The following is a 20,939-nucleotide window of genomic DNA, read 5'->3' as shown; positions in this document are numbered from 1 at the left end:
TGGGGGCATTATTAGTATATGGGGGCACCTCTGGGGGCATTATTAGTTCATGGGGGGCACCTCTGGGGGCATTATTAGTATATGGGGGCACCTCTGGGGGCATTATTAGTGTATGGGGGCACCTCTGGGGGCATTATTAGTGTATGGGGGCACCTCTGGGGGCATTTTTAGTTCATGGGGGCACCTCCAGGGGCATTATTAGTATATGGGGGCACCTCCGGGGGCATTATTAGTATATGGGGGCACCTCTGGGGGCATTATTAGTTCTTGGGGGGCACCTCTGGGGGCATTATTAGTATATGGGGGCACCTCTGGGGGCATTATTAGTATATGGGGGCACCTCTGGGGGCATTATTAGTATATGGGGGCACCTCTGGGGGGATTATTAGTATATGGGGGCACCTCTGGGGGCATTATTAGCTCATGGGGGCACCTCTGGGGGCATTATTATCTCATTGGGGGCACCTCTGGGGGCATTATTAGTGTATGGGGGCACCTCTGGGGGCATTATTAGTGTATGGGGGCACCTCTGGGGGCATTATTAGTATATGCGGGCACCTCTGGGGGCATTATTAGTGTATGGGGGCACCTCTGGGGGCATTATTATTGGTGAACATATACAAATCAAACAGCCCCCCAGACCCTCGAAATTCAATAATCCCAGACGGGGCATTGCCTAGTACTCAACAGCATTCTGAATACAGGGGAACCCCTACCCCACTCTTGTATAAGTTTTAGTCTCCATCATAATGAGCCCCGCTGGGCTTGTAGACACGCTATAAATTGTTAGTTGCAGGGGTGAATATAATGCACTGCATACAGAGCACAAGAGGCAGCTATACAAGTAAGTGTCTGTATGGTGACATTTAAATTGCACCTTGTTCACATTTAGTTTCTACAATTTTATAACTGTATAACAGAGGTTACATTTTAAGCCACTGGGGAAAATGGGGTATATGAGCCAGTTCTCTAGAATTGATCGGAACCAAATTATACCTCCCAGCAAGGCGTGGGGCGAACACACTATTTTTTTTTTATTAATGTGGGGGGCCCAGACACTTTGGTTGTATGGGGCCCCGATATTCCTGATGGCGGCCCTGCATACAGGGAAACAACATGGTTCTCATATATAATAATCATGTTGTTGCCCCTCTATATATGTGAGACATGTTGTTTTGCCCTTCTCTATATATAAGCCGTGTTGTTTCCCTGTATACTGTATAAGGCTATGTTCACACTACGTGAAACTACGTCCGTAGTTTTGAGGAGTTGAACATAGCCTAATTTGTAATGGGCGTATGCGCTCCGGCTGGGATCCCATGCGGCGCCGGAAAAAACTGACATCAGTTAGGTGAATTCCGGCCGCAGAAAGACCTGTCAGTTCCAGCTCCGGCCGCTTACTTCACTGTGGGCTATGGGAAGCTCTAATGCGGGCCCAATTCGCACTTCTGCCCAGGGGCCCATAATGCTGTTAAGATGGCCCTGCATAAAATGTATGGTGGTCTTCTGACTCTTTCTCTTTTCACTGTTTCCAATAACAAAGGTCAGGAGAGAGAAGAATCAGGCAGTTGGATTTCAACATGTATGATCTTTTTGCTGTCGGGGAGATAAGTTGCCTCTAAATGAGTTGCTTTCCTGCTGTCCCAATTCAAAACACATGTAATTTTAAGGTCGTTTAGAACCTTTAGCCGAGTGTACATGTGGGGATCAGGACAAATAGTGTCCAGCAGTCTGTGTATGGAATGTATGGCCAGCTTTACTGTCTTAGTTCTCATTACAAAACATTGGCCGTGTGTTGTTCTGACCTACTGTAAGTTGTTTTTATCCATTTTGCAGCAACTTGTGGAGAAACTTCCCTCCCTCGAAGCAATCAGAGACTTAATGGACTGGATGAAAGAAGACAACGAAATAAGAGAACTTCATTCTGTACAGAATATTCCAACTACCACAGCTGACATAAGAGTCATTCTTCAGAGATATAAAGTAAGATAGGTGCAAAGTGATAATGATGCAGTGATGTGCAAACATTGCTATGGGGTTAATAGGGAGGGAACGCACTGCTCACATATATCAGTTAAATAATAGATGTATATATCCATATGAAGTGAGCTCCATCTACTGGATCTACTGGTGGCTTTAGGTAGCCACTGTTTTATCACTTGGCTGTGTGATTATGGTGGATATTTTATATATACTATAGAAGCAATCATTTATATTGAACTTTAATGAAGTCTCTCCATGCTTGTTCCTTTGGCAGGGTTTGAAAAGAGAAATGAGCCATAAGCAATGGATTGTCGATTATGTCAACCAGTCCTTACTCCAGCTTAGTGTGGGTGATGTTGAAAGCAAGCGGTATGAGCGCACAGAGCTTGCAGAGCTCTTGGGCACCTTGAATCTGCAATGGAACCAAATGCAGGGAAATATCAGTGCCAAGGTATGTGTATTGTCTGCCAGCGTTAGAAAAACATGGCCACTTTCTTCCAGAGACAGCACAGCTCTTGTCTCCAGTTTGGTGCAGTTTTTGCTGAACTGGAGACAAGGGTAATGTTGTCTCTGGACGAGAGTCCATGTTATTCTAACACTGGATAACCCCTTTAGGTGTAGTTTCACCTATGAACACCATTTTATACTTTATATTTAGATAATATAGACAGACCTGGCTTTAGGGTTATGTAACCTGTGCAGCCACATAGGCCATATCACATGTCTTGTACCCAGAACTAACAATAAATTTCAAGATTGGTACAACATGGATATAGTCAAGTATCTTATCCCAAAGAACCCAACCTTGGTTTTGCAAAGGTCCCCAGAAAATGTTTTTTTGTAGGGAGCACCAACAAACAGCTGTAGCCTGTTGGGAGTTTAATTTACAAGCAGTGCCTCCGCTGGAGAAATGAAGAATTACACAGTTCCAATGTGTAACATCCAGACAATTACAATGTGTAACACCCAGACATGTTGGTACCTGCATTGTGAGAAGCTCTTTGTCACTGCCCTGGTTAATAGCCAAGGGTCCTGAATTTATGGTTCCCTAAAGGTTATAAGAAAATAGTTTTCTGCACCAGACAGACCGATATAATGATAGAATTACAGAATGATACCTATAGTTATTGAATCAGCTGCACTGAATTTGTTCTTCCAGAATATGTCTCTTTTTGGATACTCCACTTCTGCAGATCGTGTTTTTTTACACTTTGTCTCTATTACAAATCATGGTAGGATACAACGGACAGGTCCTTAGTGTCACTTAGCTGTAATAGCTGTTCTAGGTTACTAGGATTTATGTTTCTGTATTGAAGACCTAGTGAGGACTATAGCACTTTTCTCTTTTCAGATACAGCTCTTGGAGCAGGCTCTTGAGAGCATATCAGACCAAGAAAGTAGGAGGCAGACAGTAAGCAATTGGTTTGATGCCCAACACCAAAGACTAAAAAAATTGCATAGGCCATCAAGTATAACAGCTGCTGAGAGTGTGTTGGCAGAGTGCATGGTAAGTGCTGACTACAGCTCAAACCCATCAAGAGTTTTTCTAAAAAAATCACAAGTGCTTGATACGGCTCTTACCTAAAACTTTCCTGTGTTTTTTATCTATTTTTATTGCATTTACGTGTTGCATTAAGTGAACTATCCCATTTGTAAGTCGGATTTGATGTATACCATGCACTTATATTATGCCCGCTTTCTCTTACTCCCCCCTCCTTTTTCTCTCTTTACTCTTTCTTCCATCTCTATTTCTTTACTTCCCGCATGTCAATGGAGTTTTTCTTAGTACTGAGTACATATGCAGCATCCAAGAGACTGTGCAGCTGTTTCTGGAGAGAGTGTGCCTGTGGGGTGGCTGGGACCTGTGGTTCTGTGGATGATATTGTTCCGAAATTAGGGATTCTGCACGGTGGTCCCTTGTTCCATAGACTGGTGCAGTAAGGGAGAGCTTCACAATGCTGATATAGGTGGTAATAGTTCCCTTAGTACACACAATTGAGTTACTGGCCTGAAGGTTTGCAGTGGCCTTGATGGTGAGGTGCAGGAACAAGTTATTAGCCTGGAGGTTCTAGAGCAAGGTAACTGTCTTTACTTCTCTGTACAATGGAGGCACAATACACCCTATACTGTGGATGCTGATGGACAATTCTGCCGACTTGAGTTTTAAATGCATGGGTACCGTTAGAGCTAACTCCACTCCACTCTCAGCAAAAATGTTCCCAATACTACGTGTATGTCTCATGTAAAATGTATGTGCTAACCCCTTACTCACAATCAAAAAGTGGTTTACATATAGTAACAGACTTGCACATATAAAAATACCATATAAGGCTGCGTTCACACTACGTATAGTTCAGTCAGTATATTTCAGTCAGTATTGTGGTCCTCATATTGCAGCCAAAACCAGGAGTGGATTAAAAACACAGAAAGGCTCTGTCCACACAATGTTGAAATTGAGTGGATGGCCGCCATATAACAGTAAATAACGGCCATTATTTCAATATAACAGCCGTTGTTCTAAAATAACAGCAAATATTTGCCATTAAATGGCGGCCATCCACTCAATTTCAACATTGTGTGAACAGATCCTTTCTGTGTTTTTAATCCACTCCTGGTTTTGGTTGCAATATGAGGACCACCTCATATTAAGGTAAATCCTTGCAGGGTCCCAAATGAGACACTAAATAAATAAGGGGAATTGTTAGTTATGCTTCTCTCTCATATATATATATATATATATATATATATACGTTAACCTTAGATGACCTTATAGTTTAAGTTGTAATATAGTTTTCATGAAATTTCTCTTCAGAGAAGGCTTTTGTAAAGCTGGTTATATGTCTAAATGAATCACAAAATTCTTGATGCTAAACTAGTACCTGAATAAGCCCAGCTATGCTGCTCTGTACAAAGATGTGCACTTAACAAACCCGATCCCATTAAGATACTATATGAATTTAGTGGTATATTGCAGGAAATGACTCTCAAGAATGACCCTGCCTTGGTACATCGGATGCATTAAAACTGTTCATAGTACCTGGGAAGGTGAGGGAAAGTCAGGACATCCTATAGGCATCAAATGATCAGCTGATCCTTGCTGAAATCATTGGATTCGGTCTACATTTATTTTATATGTATGGTCCGTGTGTAAAATGACTGCACAGGTTACCATGCAAAATAGTCCATGTACATTATAGGATAGACCCTCCGCTATTATTTCCTCCCTCTTCTCTCTGGTTCCATATACAGGGGTCTGTATACTCTGCAGGTTGTGAGATGTCTTATAAACAGAGTATGTCCTCTCCAAACCTGGGATTCTCAGACTGGAGGTTGATCCTGAGGATTATTTTGCTTTGAGTACAGAGCAAACAAGGCAGCAATTGAGTAAAGTGGCCAAGGATGGATATTTTGTTCCTTCAGCAAAACACTGGTTGTTTAGGAAGTAAATGTCAGTGAAATGTTAGTGTCCACACAAGGTTTTTAAAAAACATTTGCTGTAAAAATATATTTTGATTCTTTTGATCCTGGTGCTGGCAAACAAAGTCTGTGCCTATTGCATTGTTTGGGCTTAAAAGGAGTACTCCAGAAACAAATTATATTAACTGGTGTCAAAAAGTTATTCAGATTTGTAAATTACTTTTATTTAGAAAAAAAAACCTAATATCGTCTAGTACTTATCAGCTGCTGTATGTTCTGCTGGAAGTGGTGTAATCTTTCCAGTCTAACATGGTGTTCCCTGCTGCCACCTCTGTCTGTGTCGGGAACTGTCCAGAGCAGTTCCAAATCCTCATACAAAACCTCTCCTGCTTTGGACTGTTCCTGTCACGGACAGAGGTGGCAGCAGCACCACATAAGACTGCCGGCGCTGTCTGAGCTTTTACACATGCCAACAGTGAATGGGTAAGAGCGGGGGGGAGGCTGCTAGGGCATCCCAAAAGAGTTAGCAGCAGACTGCTGCCGCCGCCCCTATTACTCAGTGAAATGGCCAGCAGACCATCGTTATCATTCAAAAATCTTTCAACCTGTTGAAAGACAAGGATTAGCCGACATTGTGCATGTTGGCTGATCGTTGCCTTTTAACAGGAGCTATTACACCAAGTGATTATCAGCCGCAATGGCTGGTGATCGGCCGAATACAGCCGATAAACACTTGGTGTCATAGGGCCTTTAGAAAGGTCCCTTGACTGTAAGTTGATTACAAAGTGTCAGTCAAAGAGACTCCCGTATATGTATAAAACCAGTGGGCACCACTATGGTCAATGGAGTGCTAAACCAATGCATATAAATAACCCATAACCAAAGAAAACAAAAGCATATGCACAAAGAGGTAGCACATCACAAAAAATCTTAATTATAATATTACCACAAATACACAAAAATTAACACTAAATCAATTATGCAGGAGTATAGCAATAAGGGAAACAAACCCCAAATACCACTCTACATTAAAAACAATTAAAATGTCCACATAAGTCCTGCCGGTGTGCCAGCAAGGACTATTCAACCACACCGACCCTGGACTGTATACACTATATTAGAGTACAACCAAGCTGCCTAGGCAGAATATCTGTAACCTATAACAACAACGCAATGGTATATAGAAAAAATGAAAGGATAAAGATGATAACCATATCAGTCCTAAAAGGTATGGAAAATGGGTCAGGTGGGGAGGAGTTAACCCACGCGTTCCGCCGCCCAGCGGCTTCCTCAGGGATGTGGTGTGGGTGCGGTGTGGTTGAATAGTCCTTGCTGGCACACCGGCAGGACTTATGTGGACATTTTAATTGTTTTTAATGTAGAGTGGTATTTGGGGTTTGTCTCCCTTATTGCTATACTCCTGCATAATTGATTTAGTGTTCATTTTTGTGTATTTGTGGTAATATTATAATTAAGATTTTTTGTGATGTGCTACCTCCTTGTACATATGCTTTTGTTTTCTTTGGTCAAAGAGACTCCCAGCAAATGATTGGATGCAATTTGTAGGGAAACCTGTCAGTAAGTGTTTAGTTTCTCTACAGCACCACCATAGGATAAATTGTGCATTACACAGTATATTATCTAGTCAATAGGTTGTTTGTGTAACGTAGGTCCTCCAGAGACAGAGACACTCTTTGTAACACATCTTTACTCTGCCTACCCTGAATTCTGAAGTAAAGACTACCCCTTCCCACAACTCAAACTACCCTAGTAAGGTTTTCTAAACTGGACAATCCCTTCTATTATTTAATATCATTTTAAAGTGTCTAAAATTGTGGGAATACAGTTTTTAATTTTATTACAGGTGCTGGAGGAACAGCTGAAAGCTAAATCCGATGGTATTGAGGGACTGGACGCAAACAGTATGGCAACAGGAGGCCAAAATGTTTCCAATGAAGATGCACTGACTACAGAAACCTTGGTTAACAAGAGGGACCAGGTTACTAAGCAGGTCAGTATTTCAGAAAAATCTTGTATCTAGCTTGTAGTTTCCAAAAAGCAGGATATTACAAGATCAAAAGAAGAAGATTGGAGGAAATTCTGGAAAAGTTTGAAAAAAATGCAGTAAGACGGAGGGAGGTGTTCTCTAGATTTATTTTCATTTATGTAGACTACAGTATAACATGCAAAGTACTTGCTTATATTCACCTCTGGTGTAACTTGCAGGTTGCAATACTAAAGACATCCACCCTCTCCATGCTGAACCATTGGAAAGACTATAATGAAAACTACGGACATATAGAGAGAATGACTGTCAAACTGCAATATGCTCTTGACCAATGTACTTCTCCCTCTTCATCAATGAACTCTCTGAATCTACAGCTTAAGAAGTCACAGGTTTGTATACGTGAGCTCACGAAGTTGTGCTAGACTGAAAGTTGGGGACCTATCACATGGCCCCATGCCTCCTGTAAGCGAGCGCCGGTCTGCTATTAAACATATCAATAATTGTTTAGCAAGGGTTGCATGGACATCATTAGCAAAGTCTGTGCAGCCCTTGCCCTTAAACTGTATACATACCTCTCCACGGCCCCTGGTCTTCTGCCTTCTGCTGGCTTGCAGAGCCGCTGCTACAGCTTCAGAGCAGTCTCTGAACTAGCAGCCTAACCAGCCAATCCTTGGCCGGGACCGCCAGTGCAATGGACAGGATCTGGAATAACTAGCTGATTAATGGAGGTCTGACTGATTAATGGGATCTTGAAAGGCAGCCAAGTTGGAATCACTGATTTAGAATATAATAGTACTGGTTTTATGGCAGATGGGCTTTTAGGAGAATTTTGCATCAGCAATGTAGTCTTTATGGTGTAATACCTACTTCTAAGTCATCAGATCTCTGGACGACCTATTCAGTTGTGTGATTTACTTGGCTATATCTTGTATTGTTATTACCATTTTTATAGGCTGTTCAAGAAGAAGTTGAGCAACATGAAGAAAAATGGAGTAGACTCCGAGCTTCTTTGGGTAGCTTGAAATCTTTGTGTAGTCAGTCGGCTATAGACAACCTGGAACAGGAGTGCCGAGAGGTTCACCAGAGGTCAGTGAATTCTATCCTCAAATGCTGTGATATATTGCTTGTATGTCATGATATATTTGTGTATAGCACATTATATACCCTAAAAGCTCAGACTGTACCTCACCTTATAATGATCTTCAAATTCGCCTCACTGCAATAACAGGTGGACTTCTGCAGGGAATAAACTCTCTGAATATCTGCGAGCAGCTAGGTCTTTAATACAAGTGTGGAAGGATTACACGGGGTCATGCTTAGAGCTGGCACCACATATAGAGCAAGTGGAAGCGAAGTGTGAACAGCTCCTATGTGCAAAACTTTCTGAGGACAGAGAAAGCGACAGCTTAGAACAAAGGATCCAAGACCTAAAGGTAAGGGACTGAATGTTACAGTACTATTACTATTACTATTTTCCTGGTCCAAAAAAAGAAGATCGTTCATCATTTGTATACTTGTTTCTGAAGAAGTTGGATTCAGCCCTAGAGGGTCCAAGCCTATGGCTGTACCGTATGTTTTTCCAAACTCCTTATGGCTGCATACAACTTTTTTTAGCCATTGGTATCCAGATGTGGAATGATTGGACTCAAGCATACTCTAGTTTAGCTCATATCTAGTAAGGCCCTATTACACAGAACGATTATCGGCCGTATCAGGTGTTAGGGCAAATAATCGCCCTGTTTAATAGAACACAATGATCAGCCGACATGAACTATGTCAACTGATCGTTGAAGTCGTTTGTCTTTCAACATGTTGAAAGACAAACGACTCAAATAGCAGCGATCTGCTGCTGTCACTCAGCAGACCGCTGCTATCTGCTATGGGCTGCCCAGGCGATCTAGAGGTCACCCGGGCAGCCCTCCCGCACCTCCCCACTGCCCCCCGGCTCTCACTTGCTCGCTGCTGCCGCGTGTAATGGCAGCGCCAGCGAGCGGGGAACGAGGAGCAAACAAGCGCTGACAGCGCTCCTCACAATCGCCCCGTGTAATAGGGGCTGTAGCCATAAGTAGTTAGAATAGCCGACCATTTCATGTTTAACCCAGGGTGCAGGTGTACCCAGAGAGTTGGGTCCAATAGCTTAAACCCATGTCTTTTCATGTCAGTTAATAGCATCTTATAAACTTTTAAAAAAATGTTCATTCATACAAGCGCTTTAAAGATCCACACATATACTATAAACTATAGTAGAAGGTACACAGGCAAAAAAGACAAATTTGGTCAGCTCTCCTACATCATTCACACTAGGCAAGAGCATGTTGCTATGGCAGAATCTGCAACACAGATAAAAACACGCTAAAAACAGCCCCCCAACTGCTGAAAAAATCACCATAAAAATAATGAGGCTCTTGATTACCATTTGCAAATAGTGTAAAGCATCCCACCAACAATAAGGTGGCCTCATGCTCGGGATGGACCTACACTGTATTTTGGCCTCTCCATGGCATGTAATAAGCCTATGCTCTGGGCAGAAGGTAGTGACCAAATTTGCTATTGGATTACAATGGTACAGTGGGTGGGGTAACAGCCAAACCCACAGAAGTTTGTATCGGTAACAATACATGGAATCCACTGCCCCAAGATTTAACACGTAATGGCTACTAGCCAGTCCCATATAATGCAGAAAAAATTCCAAGTAGTTTCTCAAGGAACATAATTCATGCCTAGCGGTTGGGAAACCAGGTCCAGACAAAATAGGAATTACAGCTATTGAGCTTCCTCTGTACAGGCAACTACCTTCCCTGGAAAGAGTTGGCCCCGAAGGACCCTTGGAGACCTGCTTACAAAAGAAACTTGGCTACAGTGCGCTAAGCACTTATATTACTGAACTCGAGATCAAAGGAAAATCATAATATGGTCTGATGGGTTGTGGTTTTGCTTTTATTTAAATAGCTTAAACATGGCTGCTTTCCCGAAGAAACAGCACCACACCTGTCCATGGGTTGTGGCTGGTATTGCAGATCCATTTAAGTGAATAAGACTGACTAAGAGAATACAGCCTCAGTCTGCCATCTGGTAACTGCATGTCTGATGATGCCTAGGCATTACTAAGATTCATGTTCACACCTAGTAGAGGCTCCAGTTATATAAATCAGGGCAAATAGTTATCAGGATGGTGGACCTCACAGATACTGCACAGGAGAGGCTGCGGCCACCTTTCTGAGTGCAGCTGCAGACAGCACGTCACAGGCGGTATACAAGCTCCGATGCCTAGAAGGAATTAGCTTCACGTCCTATACAGGGAGATATACACATACTATATATCAGGATATGTCTATGTAGTATGGATTCAATCTGCTCAATCTGCCTAATATTTTATTATTTGGAACACACAAGAGATACTTTATTCACAGTATGATGGTGACCAGGATGAAGTCATATGGAAAACAATAGTATTCATTGACCTCCCCTGCAACCATAATAGTTGCCATCTGGAGTCCTGCTGTGTTGGTTTTCTTACTGCATATTACTGTATATGCAGAAAATCACTTTAAGGCACAATCGTTCTACATTTTTCTATTGCATTATTCTGCAAGACTGTTTTCACATTACTGTAAATATCTGCTGCCGTAGCAGAATAATTTCTGACATCCATTCCCACTGCCATGCCTGCTGCATAGCCTCTTGTTTACATCTCCTCTAAGCCTCGGCAGCTGGCAGATCTAGACCAGGTCAGCTCAGTCTCAGACATTCGTTTCCCTGAAAGCTTCAATCATCATCTGTAATCTGTGTCATTGGCTTTTTTTTTTTTTTAATGTGTCTCCATCGTCTCTGGGTGGTGAAATTAACTCACAGCTGTAATACCCAGATGTCGCCCAACTTTACATATCCATAATGAAAATTAATCTGACTTGAAAGGGCAGACTCCTTATTCTTCTGCACGGTCGCTGACGTTCAGGATCCATTCATAATTGCTAACCGCATTAATTAAAAAAAAGGGTTTATTTATTAGGTGATGGCACAGGATATTGCTAGATGGCAATGCACCTTTTACATTGTTATATACTTCAGAATGCTGAGGACTTTTGGCATCAATAAACATGGTGTTCCTTGCAGATCCCGCTCCAGGTATATGTGGGCCCTTGGGCAATACAATCACAGTAAGCCCCTTGTGTACCCCACCTCTCATCTTGACAAACTAAGAACATTATGACTTAGGTATGGTTATACAGTCCCAAGGGTGTGTGCCCCTCTTGCCCTCCTCCTAGTCTGGCCCTGTTTTTCCTCTTTATCGTATCTCATTGCTGGGAAATGCATTCAGTCCAGACCTTACATGAGATTATTTTTTCCATTTCTTTGATATAAAAACATGTTTTTTGTTGTGTTTGTTTGGTGCAGGCGCTGGAACACAATCTGCAGGGACTCAGGGCACACAATCTGCAGGTTTCCGAGCTGTCGGATAAGGTGTTGCGGCAAAATCCTGCGGCCAGCAATGTCATTCAGTCGGAAAGACAGAACACTTCACACAGAATAGCTTACTTGGAGAGAAGAGTGTCTTCAAAGGCCGCTGAGCTGACGGTATTAAAAAAAAAAATCTACTTGTTATTCACCTAAAAGCACAGAACATATCTCACTGTGACAGATATTAAAGGAAAAGTTCAGACGTCTTATACCAGTCAGTTCATGGTGGAAATTTGCAAATAACTTACTGCAAAGATTTTCCGTTCTGTTTTGAAACTGAGCAGACGTTGGTGGCTGGATTATGTAGTTTAGGGATGAATATAATATACAACATGGTATAGTAAATGTGACGTTGCCCATAGCCACTAATAAGATGACAGGGTTAGTACAGCAATTATAACAGAGCCCCCCAACACCTTGGAATCCTACAGTCTATTCAGCTACGTAAGAAAGCAGTATTGTATAAAGAGGCAGTAGATCTGGACTTTTACAAGGAGGCTTCTCATATTTAAAGTGACTCTGTACCCACAATCGGCCCCCCCCCCCCCCTTTTCAAACGCTTGTACTTTCAGATAGCTGCTTTTAACCCAAGATCTATTCTGGCGTCTGTTCAGCAGGTGATGCAGTTATTGTCCTAAAAAACAACTTTTAAACTTGCAGCCCTGTGTCAAATTGATGTGGCCTAGAGTGTCTGTGCCCTAGGCCTGCAATGCCCTCTGTGCTTCCTCCTGGCCCTCTTCATATAGGATTTCTCCTATTCATCACTTCTCTGAACACTGCACATGTGCTGGATAGTTAAGGCACCTGTGCAGTGTTCAGACAAGTGATGAATAGGCAAAATTCTACCCATGGGCCTTCCTAATGATGAAGAGGGAGGAGTGGAGGGATGGAGGGGCATCACTATAGGGGCAACTGCATCACCTGCCGACGGACCCCAGGACAGATCTTAGATTAAAAGCAGCTATCCGACGGTACTACTGGTTTGGGGCGGGAGATTCTGAATACAGAGTCGCTTTAAGTCTGGCTTCTTACCACATTTCAAGGGTAGACATGGGTGACCTGTCAAAAATATTTGCCGACATATATTGCAGAGTACTGGTGGTGGGTGGTGGTGGCCTATTTGTGGTGGATACAAATCTATATAACTTTCTGGTACCTGGCATCGGCTTTCCCCCTCTATTGATAACATTTGCACAATCTGCTAAGCCAAATGTATGTATATATGGTGGGACAGGGAAAGATAACTCTCAGCCGAATGAGTGTTCAGCTATCTCATATGTATGGCTAGCTTTACACCAGCACATAATTCACAAAGTATACAAAAAAGTTGATTAAACAGAGCAAAGTACAGTACAGTACAGTAATGAAAAACAGATACTTATCTACTTAGAGGTCTTCCTGAAAGGGACATATACATTTAAAGCTAAGCATTAGATTAGATGCATTAAGCACATGCATTTACCATGGTACTTGGAATGGTTCCTTACTTTATTTGTATTTCTAGTTCATTCAGAATGAAGTTGAATCCTTCAAGGGTGACCTAGATAAACTCCAGTCACGCATCAAGTCATCAGCCGACGTTGTCAGCCATGTATATCATACTCAGAAAGAGAAGGAAGAGAGATCGGAAGTAATCAAGGTAACATGGAAAGATTACAAAGGGCGGCCACAACTACAGAAATGGCTGGTTTAGAAATATAATAGATTTAATATATTTCTTACTTGAACGTTTTGCCAGTGGTGGTCTGTCCTCCAGGACCACTGCCAACCAGCACAAGGAAGTGATAGAAGCTCAAGCAAAAACCCTGTGTCTACTACTGTTGCTTATCCCATTCGAGTGAATAAGAAGAGCTGTAGTACCAGACACAACCACCCCTGTGGACAGACTGCTGTACCTGAAGGCAGCAAGTGCCATGGCCCATCAGTGTGCTGATCAGTGGGATTGTGGAAGTCAAACCCCCACTAAACATGGATGGCCTAGCCATTAATATCTCAGAGAAACCCTTTAAATAAGTTAACTAAGTTTTCCTTTGTGTTCCCTATATAGACGCATCTCTTGGAGCTCAGTGAATTGACCTATGATGTAGAGCGTCTGAATGAGGAGATGTTCACTCTTCCCCTCCATGATCGCACTCAGATGTTACTGCACAGTCTGAACCATATGTGGGCTAAGACTATGGCAACAGCCCTCGAAGACTGCAGGTCAGTGCTGGAAAGTGGTCAGTATGTGTAAAGTGTACTAACAGTCAGCAGTCTATCCTGTGAACTCCTTAGACCTGTCACTGTGTGTCTATAGCGAGATATACTGTCTTAAAGGTGCCTAAATACCTTCAGTAACTGTGAGCCGAATGATCATTCAGCCGACAGTTCTCGCCTATCCTCACCATACACACGAACATTTGACACGGCCAAACTTTTCTTCGTTTTTTTATAGCAAGGGAAAGGGCAAACCACAGCCAGACAGCTCTGGCAGCAGCTTATCTAAGAACAAAGGGGTCAGGCATTGACATTTCTTTACGCTTGAGCTCTATCTCCACCGACATCATATGTTAGCGGAGACTCAGGAAGCCTATATACCTTATACTAGCAGCCGAACCTGAAAGTAAGAAAACACAATGCCTCGAAGTAAAGAAGTCCCCATTATTAATAACATGGAAAACGTACAGTAGATAATCTGCTAATTTATACAGGTTGTGCTAAATCAGCCTGTGTAGGCATAAAGATATTAAAAGGGCAGCTATCATTTTAAACAAAAGAAAAACAATTAACATACCAGAAGTGTTGAAGCTCTGCGTCCTAAGGGTGAATTACACAGAGAGATTTATCTGACAGATTTCGGAAGCTAAAGCCAGGAGCAGACTATAAACAGAGAATAGGTCATAAAGGAAAGGCTGAGATTTTTCCTTTTTTGAAATCCATTCCTGGCTTTGGCTTCAAATATCTGTCAGATAAATGTCTCTGTGTAAAGGCACCCTAAGACTCCTACTAATTACTTAAACAAGGAGCACTCCGCTCAGTCTCGGCCTCCTCATTTCTGATGACCTCTGCTAAGTTCTCCAAGAGTACGGACTTTCTCGAGCTTATACATTACATCCAAGAAGAGCCCAACAGAGAGGATTAAAAATGTCAAGAGTCAAGTACAAGCTCAACTATCATGCGGTTAGGGCTTTACAAACCTCTCAGTTGCTGTGTTGAGGCATTTCCTACTTGTTGAGGTGAGATGCCCCCTAGTTGTAGCGAGGTGCTCCCTCGGGGTTGGGTGAGATGCCACCTATCTTCCATTGACAGAATGCAGATTGTTGTAAATCACAGCTCCTGAATGAAATGCAGATCTTTATAAAGGCATACAATGTAGACCAGCTCCCTCATGGTATACAGCCAAATAGCTGTACAGGGATCCCATCCTGCCCACAGTAGAGAGTTTGTATTCTTCCTCCAATATGAAATTTCCATTACAAAAGAGTAGTTGCAAAAACACACACACATATATATATATATATATATATATATATATATATATATACCGCCTTACTATCAAGTCATGTCTGAATCCCTAAATGTGAATTTGCCATTCCCCAGTGAGGATATATCTAGGCCTGCAATTGCTGTATGTCTCAGCCCAGCAAACAACTCTCTGAGTCACTGTAATTGTCCAAAGCACTTCAGTGTCCACTCCATCTGTGGATTCTATTACCAGCATCCATAGCTTTTAGGAATGACCCTGTTTGGGTTCTTTGCTATTGCTGCAAACCGACAGATCCCTGAACTCTGCGTCAGAGACGGCCTGCAATAAGGAAAATGGAGTTTAATGAAAAGTGAAGCGCAAGTGACTGGATAAAAAAATACATTGGGGGGGGGGGGGAATAGATAAATGCGACAGACCTTTGGTGCAAAATATTCCCAAAACAAGACAGACAAAACAAATAGGGGGAGATTTTTCAAAGAATCTGTGAAGAATGCAAAGTGGAATCTGATTGGTTGCTAGGGGCAACTAAGACAATTCTACTTTACATCAGTTTGATAAATCTCCCCGATAGAGTTTTGCACTCGGTCCGTCAAGTGGGTGGAGCTTGGCTAAAAGTGAGTGTGATTTTTAGATAAAAGGAGGCACCACTTATAAGTCCGAAAATCAACCACTGACTGGCCATTTTATAGACTCCATCTTGTAGCGTGTTGGGCCTCCTTTGACGAGTCACTATTCACAGTTGCCGCAGAATAGATGGAGGCACTGACATGCTCTGAATGGCCAGTTTTACCTTGTCGTATAGATGCTTCATAGGATTAAGATCTGGATAATGTAAGAAACAGGGGAACAGGGGGAACTCGCTGTCATGCCTGGTATTCCAACTCATTCCCATTCTGGTGAATTGGCCGTAGGGCAAGAGTGACAACAAAAAAATAAAAAATAAAAAGGGAAGGATAATCCAAATGGTAAGGGCTATGATTGCTACTAATACCTATTTAATAACAGGCAACATCGGATGATTGAGCTGGAAAAAAATAACTTCATCCAGAACTATGAGACCTGGATGCTGTGTCTGGAGAAGATGGAGGAGAATCTGACGGAGGGGATCGCAGGAACCTTTGAAGCCCTGACAAAGCAACAAGAAATCTATGAGGTACGTGAGGTCTGGAAACAAACAGTATTGTGCTAGACGTATTATAGAAAGATGCCACTGGGCTACTGGGAAAAATTCCAAAGTATTTGTTGAATAAGAGTTCAGCTTTATAAAATGACAGTAATATCCTTTGTGGGCTTTCCAATATGAACATGCGCATGCCAATTTTTATTCTCTTTGTAATATTTGTTGTGATCATTGAACATGCAGATAATCCCATAAAAAACAGAAACCAGTAATGGGCTCAAGTGATGGGTTTAGAATAGGGTTTTCTTCTGCAGTCTCATGAGATGATCCCCAGCTACTTTGGTGGGCCACACTGACCTGACCTTGTTCTCTAGCCTGGTATTGATATTCAGATGATGACGACAAACAGACAGGGTCCGCACCTGGAATACCTGGAGGATTTACATACAATATCTGCATTTCACACTTGGACTGTACCATATATACATCCTAATATAAAGGATGTTTGTCATATAAACATATGCATTCTTTTTTCAGAGGCTTCAAGCTGAAATCACCATCAATGAACACATCTTACCTTCTTTTGTGAACAAAGCATTGAGTGTCTTGGAGTTGGAGGATGAACAAAACAGGTATCTAGTATATTGCCATAGGATCGCATGTGTAAGATAGTAGAGTTATTTTTAGTGGAAAGAATGGGATTATGGGTCTGTACTTTTTTTTTCTTCAGTAGCATACATAATACATACATATCCTAAAATATACTTATAGGCATCTATCAAACGTAAAATACTGCTATTTAAAGGAGTTGTCCAATGAGGTAAAAAGAGGAAAAATGGCTTCAAAGAAAGGTATACTGATCTATCCCTCACTGCTGCCGTTCTGATGATACCTACCAGTCTCTTCTTGCTGGTCCCAATTCCAACACACAGTCAGTGCCACATCAAAAACCTGTACGTGAATGGCCCAGAAAGCATTTCTTTGTGTTGAGACAGGGCCTTGAAGTGGGAGCAGAGCATTCGAGACCAATTCGTCTTTACTCAGTCCCTTACATCGATCTAATATACAATATAATACTACTATTAAGGTGGCAGTGGCCTTGTAAGGCTGGGTTCACACTATGTTTTTTTTATCAGTTTTTTGCAAAAAATGGATGAAAAGGGATGCATTTGTGTGCATCCGTTTTGATCTATTTTACCATTGGCTTCCATTGTAAAAAAAAAAAAAAATGGATCAGTTTTTTTAACGTACACAAAAACGTAGCCGACCCTACTTTTGTGTTCGTTAAAAAAAACTGATCCTTTTTTTACAATGCAAGTCAATGGAAAAACGGATCAAAGCGGATGCACACAAATGCATCCGTTTTTTATTTTCATCCGTTTTTTGCAAAAAGACTGATGAAAAATGCGGATTGCAAAAACGTAGTGTGAACCCAGCCTAAGTCCGGTCTGGTCCCTAATTTCAATAGGTATTACTTGTACTTATAAAAGAGTGAAGGTGGGGGTCAGACACGGAACAGTAAAGTAATAAAATCTTTGCCGTCCCTTAGAAATGAGCTTATTCTTAAGCTTACATCCCTAAAAGAGAAGTGGCAGAGCGTGATTAGGTTGGTGCAGCAGAGGAAGAAGGAGATAAGTGCCCTCCTGAAGCAGTGGTGGCAATTCAGAGTCTCCAAGCAAAGCCTGGAACAGCAGCTACGTGACATACAAGAATCTGTATCTAGCGTCAGCCATCACAGGTGTCTCAGCTTAATCAACACTGAAAAACTCATGTATGATTTTAAGGTAGGTGCCTGCAAGAAATGTAATATACCCCACAGTGATGAATAAAGTGGTGCTGGTTCGATTTAGCTTATAATCCACTGCCATGTTTCAAGGCTTTTACATAGAATACAACAACAGAAAAATGAAGGTTTCATGTAAAGTGGTGCTAGTTACAACAGCCAGCAAATGTACCATCAGGTACATTGCTTAAAGAGGATGTACCACCAGGTACATCCTCTTTAAGCTGAACCCACAGATCGAACGGCGCAGTGACGGGGAAGCCGGTGCCGTGGTCCATTTTTGGACCGAGGCCCGGTTCCCGTGCGCTGCGCCGTTCTATGCACCGGAACCAGCTGGTGCTCAAGCACTGGTGGTAGGCCGGGCCGCCCCCAGTGGGAGTGGGAAGGAATTCCCTCCCCTGTATGACGCAGGTCCATTCATTCTAACGAAGCTGCGTCATACAGGGGAGGGAATTCCCTCCCACTGGGGGTGGCCCGGCCTACCTCCAGTGCTTGAGCACCAGCCGGTTCCGGTGCATAGAACGGCGGCGTGCACGGGAACCGGGCTGCTGTCCGAAAAAACAAAAAACGGACCGTAGCACCGGCTTCCCCATGACGGCGCCGTTCGATCCGTGGGTTCAGCTTAAACAGGATGTAGCCTCTGGCATGAAGCCTCCCCACTGTGACGCAGCTCCATTAGAATCAATGTGGCCCTGTCTTGGGGGAGGTGGTTTCCCCACACTTGGGGCCGGCGGACCTGTCCCCAGTGCTTAAAGGGGAACTCCGGATAAGAAAAACTTGTTTTAAAAGTACATTAAAAGTTATATAAATGTGTCTATACAATGTATTACTGTATCTGTACAGTTCTGCCAGACTGGTAGCTGAAATCCAGGAAGTAAAGAAAAATGGCCTCTGTGCCAATTCACATTGTCTCCTGCTCCTTCTGATATACCCCCCTAAGGAGACAAATCTTCCATGCCTCTGTCTCCCATTGTGTGTGTTTGCTGATGATGCAGACAGGGGGCATGGTGTGATGTCATGGATTCACCATCTCTGACCGACCAGAAGCAGGTGCTGCACTAAATTTACTGATTGTAATGGGTGGGGTCTGTGATGATCACATGAGGGAAAGCATTGCATTCTGGGAAATGCCAAACCAGGAAGAACAGAAACACAAAACAGAGCAAAACCCCTCCAAACAAATGGATTTTTGGTAGTTTCAAAACTGGGATAGACCGGTAAGTAATGCGTTATGCAGAAGTTTTTTAACCTCTACCTGGAGTTCCCCTTTAAGGCCGGGCTGGTGCCCAAGAATAGACCGGCACCGGCAACGATCCATTCATGTAAAAAAAACTTAAAGTGAACTACCTGATGATACATTTGCTATAACCACCTGGGATAGGAAAACTGCATGATTGGTTTAAAAAGTATAAAAATAGGATTTCTGTTCTGGTGCTCAATTTCATTAAAATAAGACTAGGATAGGATAAAGATAGGATTTTAAACCTATGTTCCTCCAGCTATCACAAAACTACAACTCCCATCATGCCTGGACGGCCAAACAATTGGTCCAAAAGAGCTGCACTGGAAGCTATTCTACATTGTTTCTGTAACTTGGTTCTATGCTGTTTCCTGTAACTCCCATTTACTTCTATGGGAATTTTCGAAATATTGTAAATCAACCCACTTGGCTGTTTTTAGAATCCCAGCCACCTTTGTATATCACCGCAATAGTCGGTCCTAGAAATAGGTGCCGGTCCCAGAGGTGGGACTATATCTAGATGACATGATGCCACAAATGTTGATTGGATTTCCCCTTTAATATACTACAACTTCCTGAACAGGACAAGGAGAGACGTCTTATGAGATTGCAACCAAGCTACTTTACCACACTCAGCAATTGTAAGAATATATTGTCATTTTCTGAGCCAAAATCTAAGGAGGTCCTTGAACGAGATCGGAACCAACTTCAGGAACTTTGGCAGAGCACAGCCCAGCAGCTACAGGATATCCTCACATACTTCAGTGGAATTGCTCAGGTACGTGACTCAAATGTTAAAACGATTGTCCGACATTATAAAAACCAAGTTGTTCTCTTCCAAAACATAACGCCACATTTGTCTGTGGGTTGGGTCTGGTATTGCAGCTGAGCTCCACCAAACTAAGGGCAATACCACCAGCAACCTGTGGAGAAGATCTGTTTTGTGCAGAATCTTTGATCTTTATTTTCACTGAACTCCAGTTTAGGCACATTAAACACTTACTACTCATTGTTTTCTGTAGAAGAGACATCATTTTGAAGTGAAGATTGAGGACAAAAGAAAAATGTTTCATGACCTGAAAGCAAAAGTAAATGAACCCCTGCCGACGCTTCACGAGGAGCTGCAGATAGCCAAGAGACCACTGAAGGTATTTCCCATATATAATATCATGAGTTGACTTTCAGTGTACACCTACAAGAATTTATTCAGTTTCAGAGTCGAGCGATTATCGACCTATATTGTCCGATTACGGCTGATAATCGCTTTGTGTAGTACTGTAAAACTGGTGTCTTCTTATGTGCAAAGGGGATATTGGGCCCCCTTAGACATCAGGACCAGGTGTGATCACCTCAGGGGACAATCAGCAACCTTGTCATACTGGTTTATTTTCCAGGATCAATACAATAGAGTTATGGACTGTGGTTCAGATATGCTAATGTTTGCAAATGTCTAAAAAGCTGTTT

The 20,939-nt window shown here is 42.4% G+C and overlaps 1 protein-coding gene across 4 annotated transcripts in view; it reads left to right on the top strand.

Annotated features, from left to right (window-relative positions):
* SYNE2 (spectrin repeat containing nuclear envelope protein 2) overlaps positions 1-20,939 on the top strand; it is a 225,701-nt gene that overhangs the window by 173,907 nt on the left and 30,855 nt on the right. For all 4 annotated transcript variants that reach the window (XM_069949162.1, XM_069949164.1, XM_069949163.1 and 1 more), the window contains 15 exons: positions 1,837-1,983; positions 2,258-2,434; positions 3,335-3,490; positions 7,265-7,411; positions 7,627-7,797; positions 8,361-8,494; positions 8,637-8,841; positions 11,804-11,983; positions 13,371-13,505; positions 13,914-14,068; positions 16,338-16,485; positions 16,990-17,084; positions 18,002-18,236; positions 20,059-20,253; positions 20,498-20,623. In XM_069949162.1, the coding sequence (XP_069805263.1) occupies positions 1,837-1,983; positions 2,258-2,434; positions 3,335-3,490; positions 7,265-7,411; positions 7,627-7,797; positions 8,361-8,494; positions 8,637-8,841; positions 11,804-11,983; positions 13,371-13,505; positions 13,914-14,068; positions 16,338-16,485; positions 16,990-17,084; positions 18,002-18,236; positions 20,059-20,253; positions 20,498-20,623 (2,406 nt within the window). The remainder of the gene's footprint in view (positions 1-1,836; positions 1,984-2,257; positions 2,435-3,334; positions 3,491-7,264; positions 7,412-7,626; positions 7,798-8,360; positions 8,495-8,636; positions 8,842-11,803; positions 11,984-13,370; positions 13,506-13,913; positions 14,069-16,337; positions 16,486-16,989; positions 17,085-18,001; positions 18,237-20,058; positions 20,254-20,497; positions 20,624-20,939) is intronic.

The sequence above is a fragment of the Dendropsophus ebraccatus genome, chromosome 13 (genome assembly GCF_027789765.1).
Source record: "Dendropsophus ebraccatus isolate aDenEbr1 chromosome 13, aDenEbr1.pat, whole genome shotgun sequence".
In the NCBI taxonomy this organism is placed as follows: domain Eukaryota; kingdom Metazoa; phylum Chordata; class Amphibia; order Anura; family Hylidae; genus Dendropsophus; species Dendropsophus ebraccatus.
Note: the sequence above shows the minus strand (reverse complement) of the source record. Positions and strands in the feature narration are given on the sequence as shown.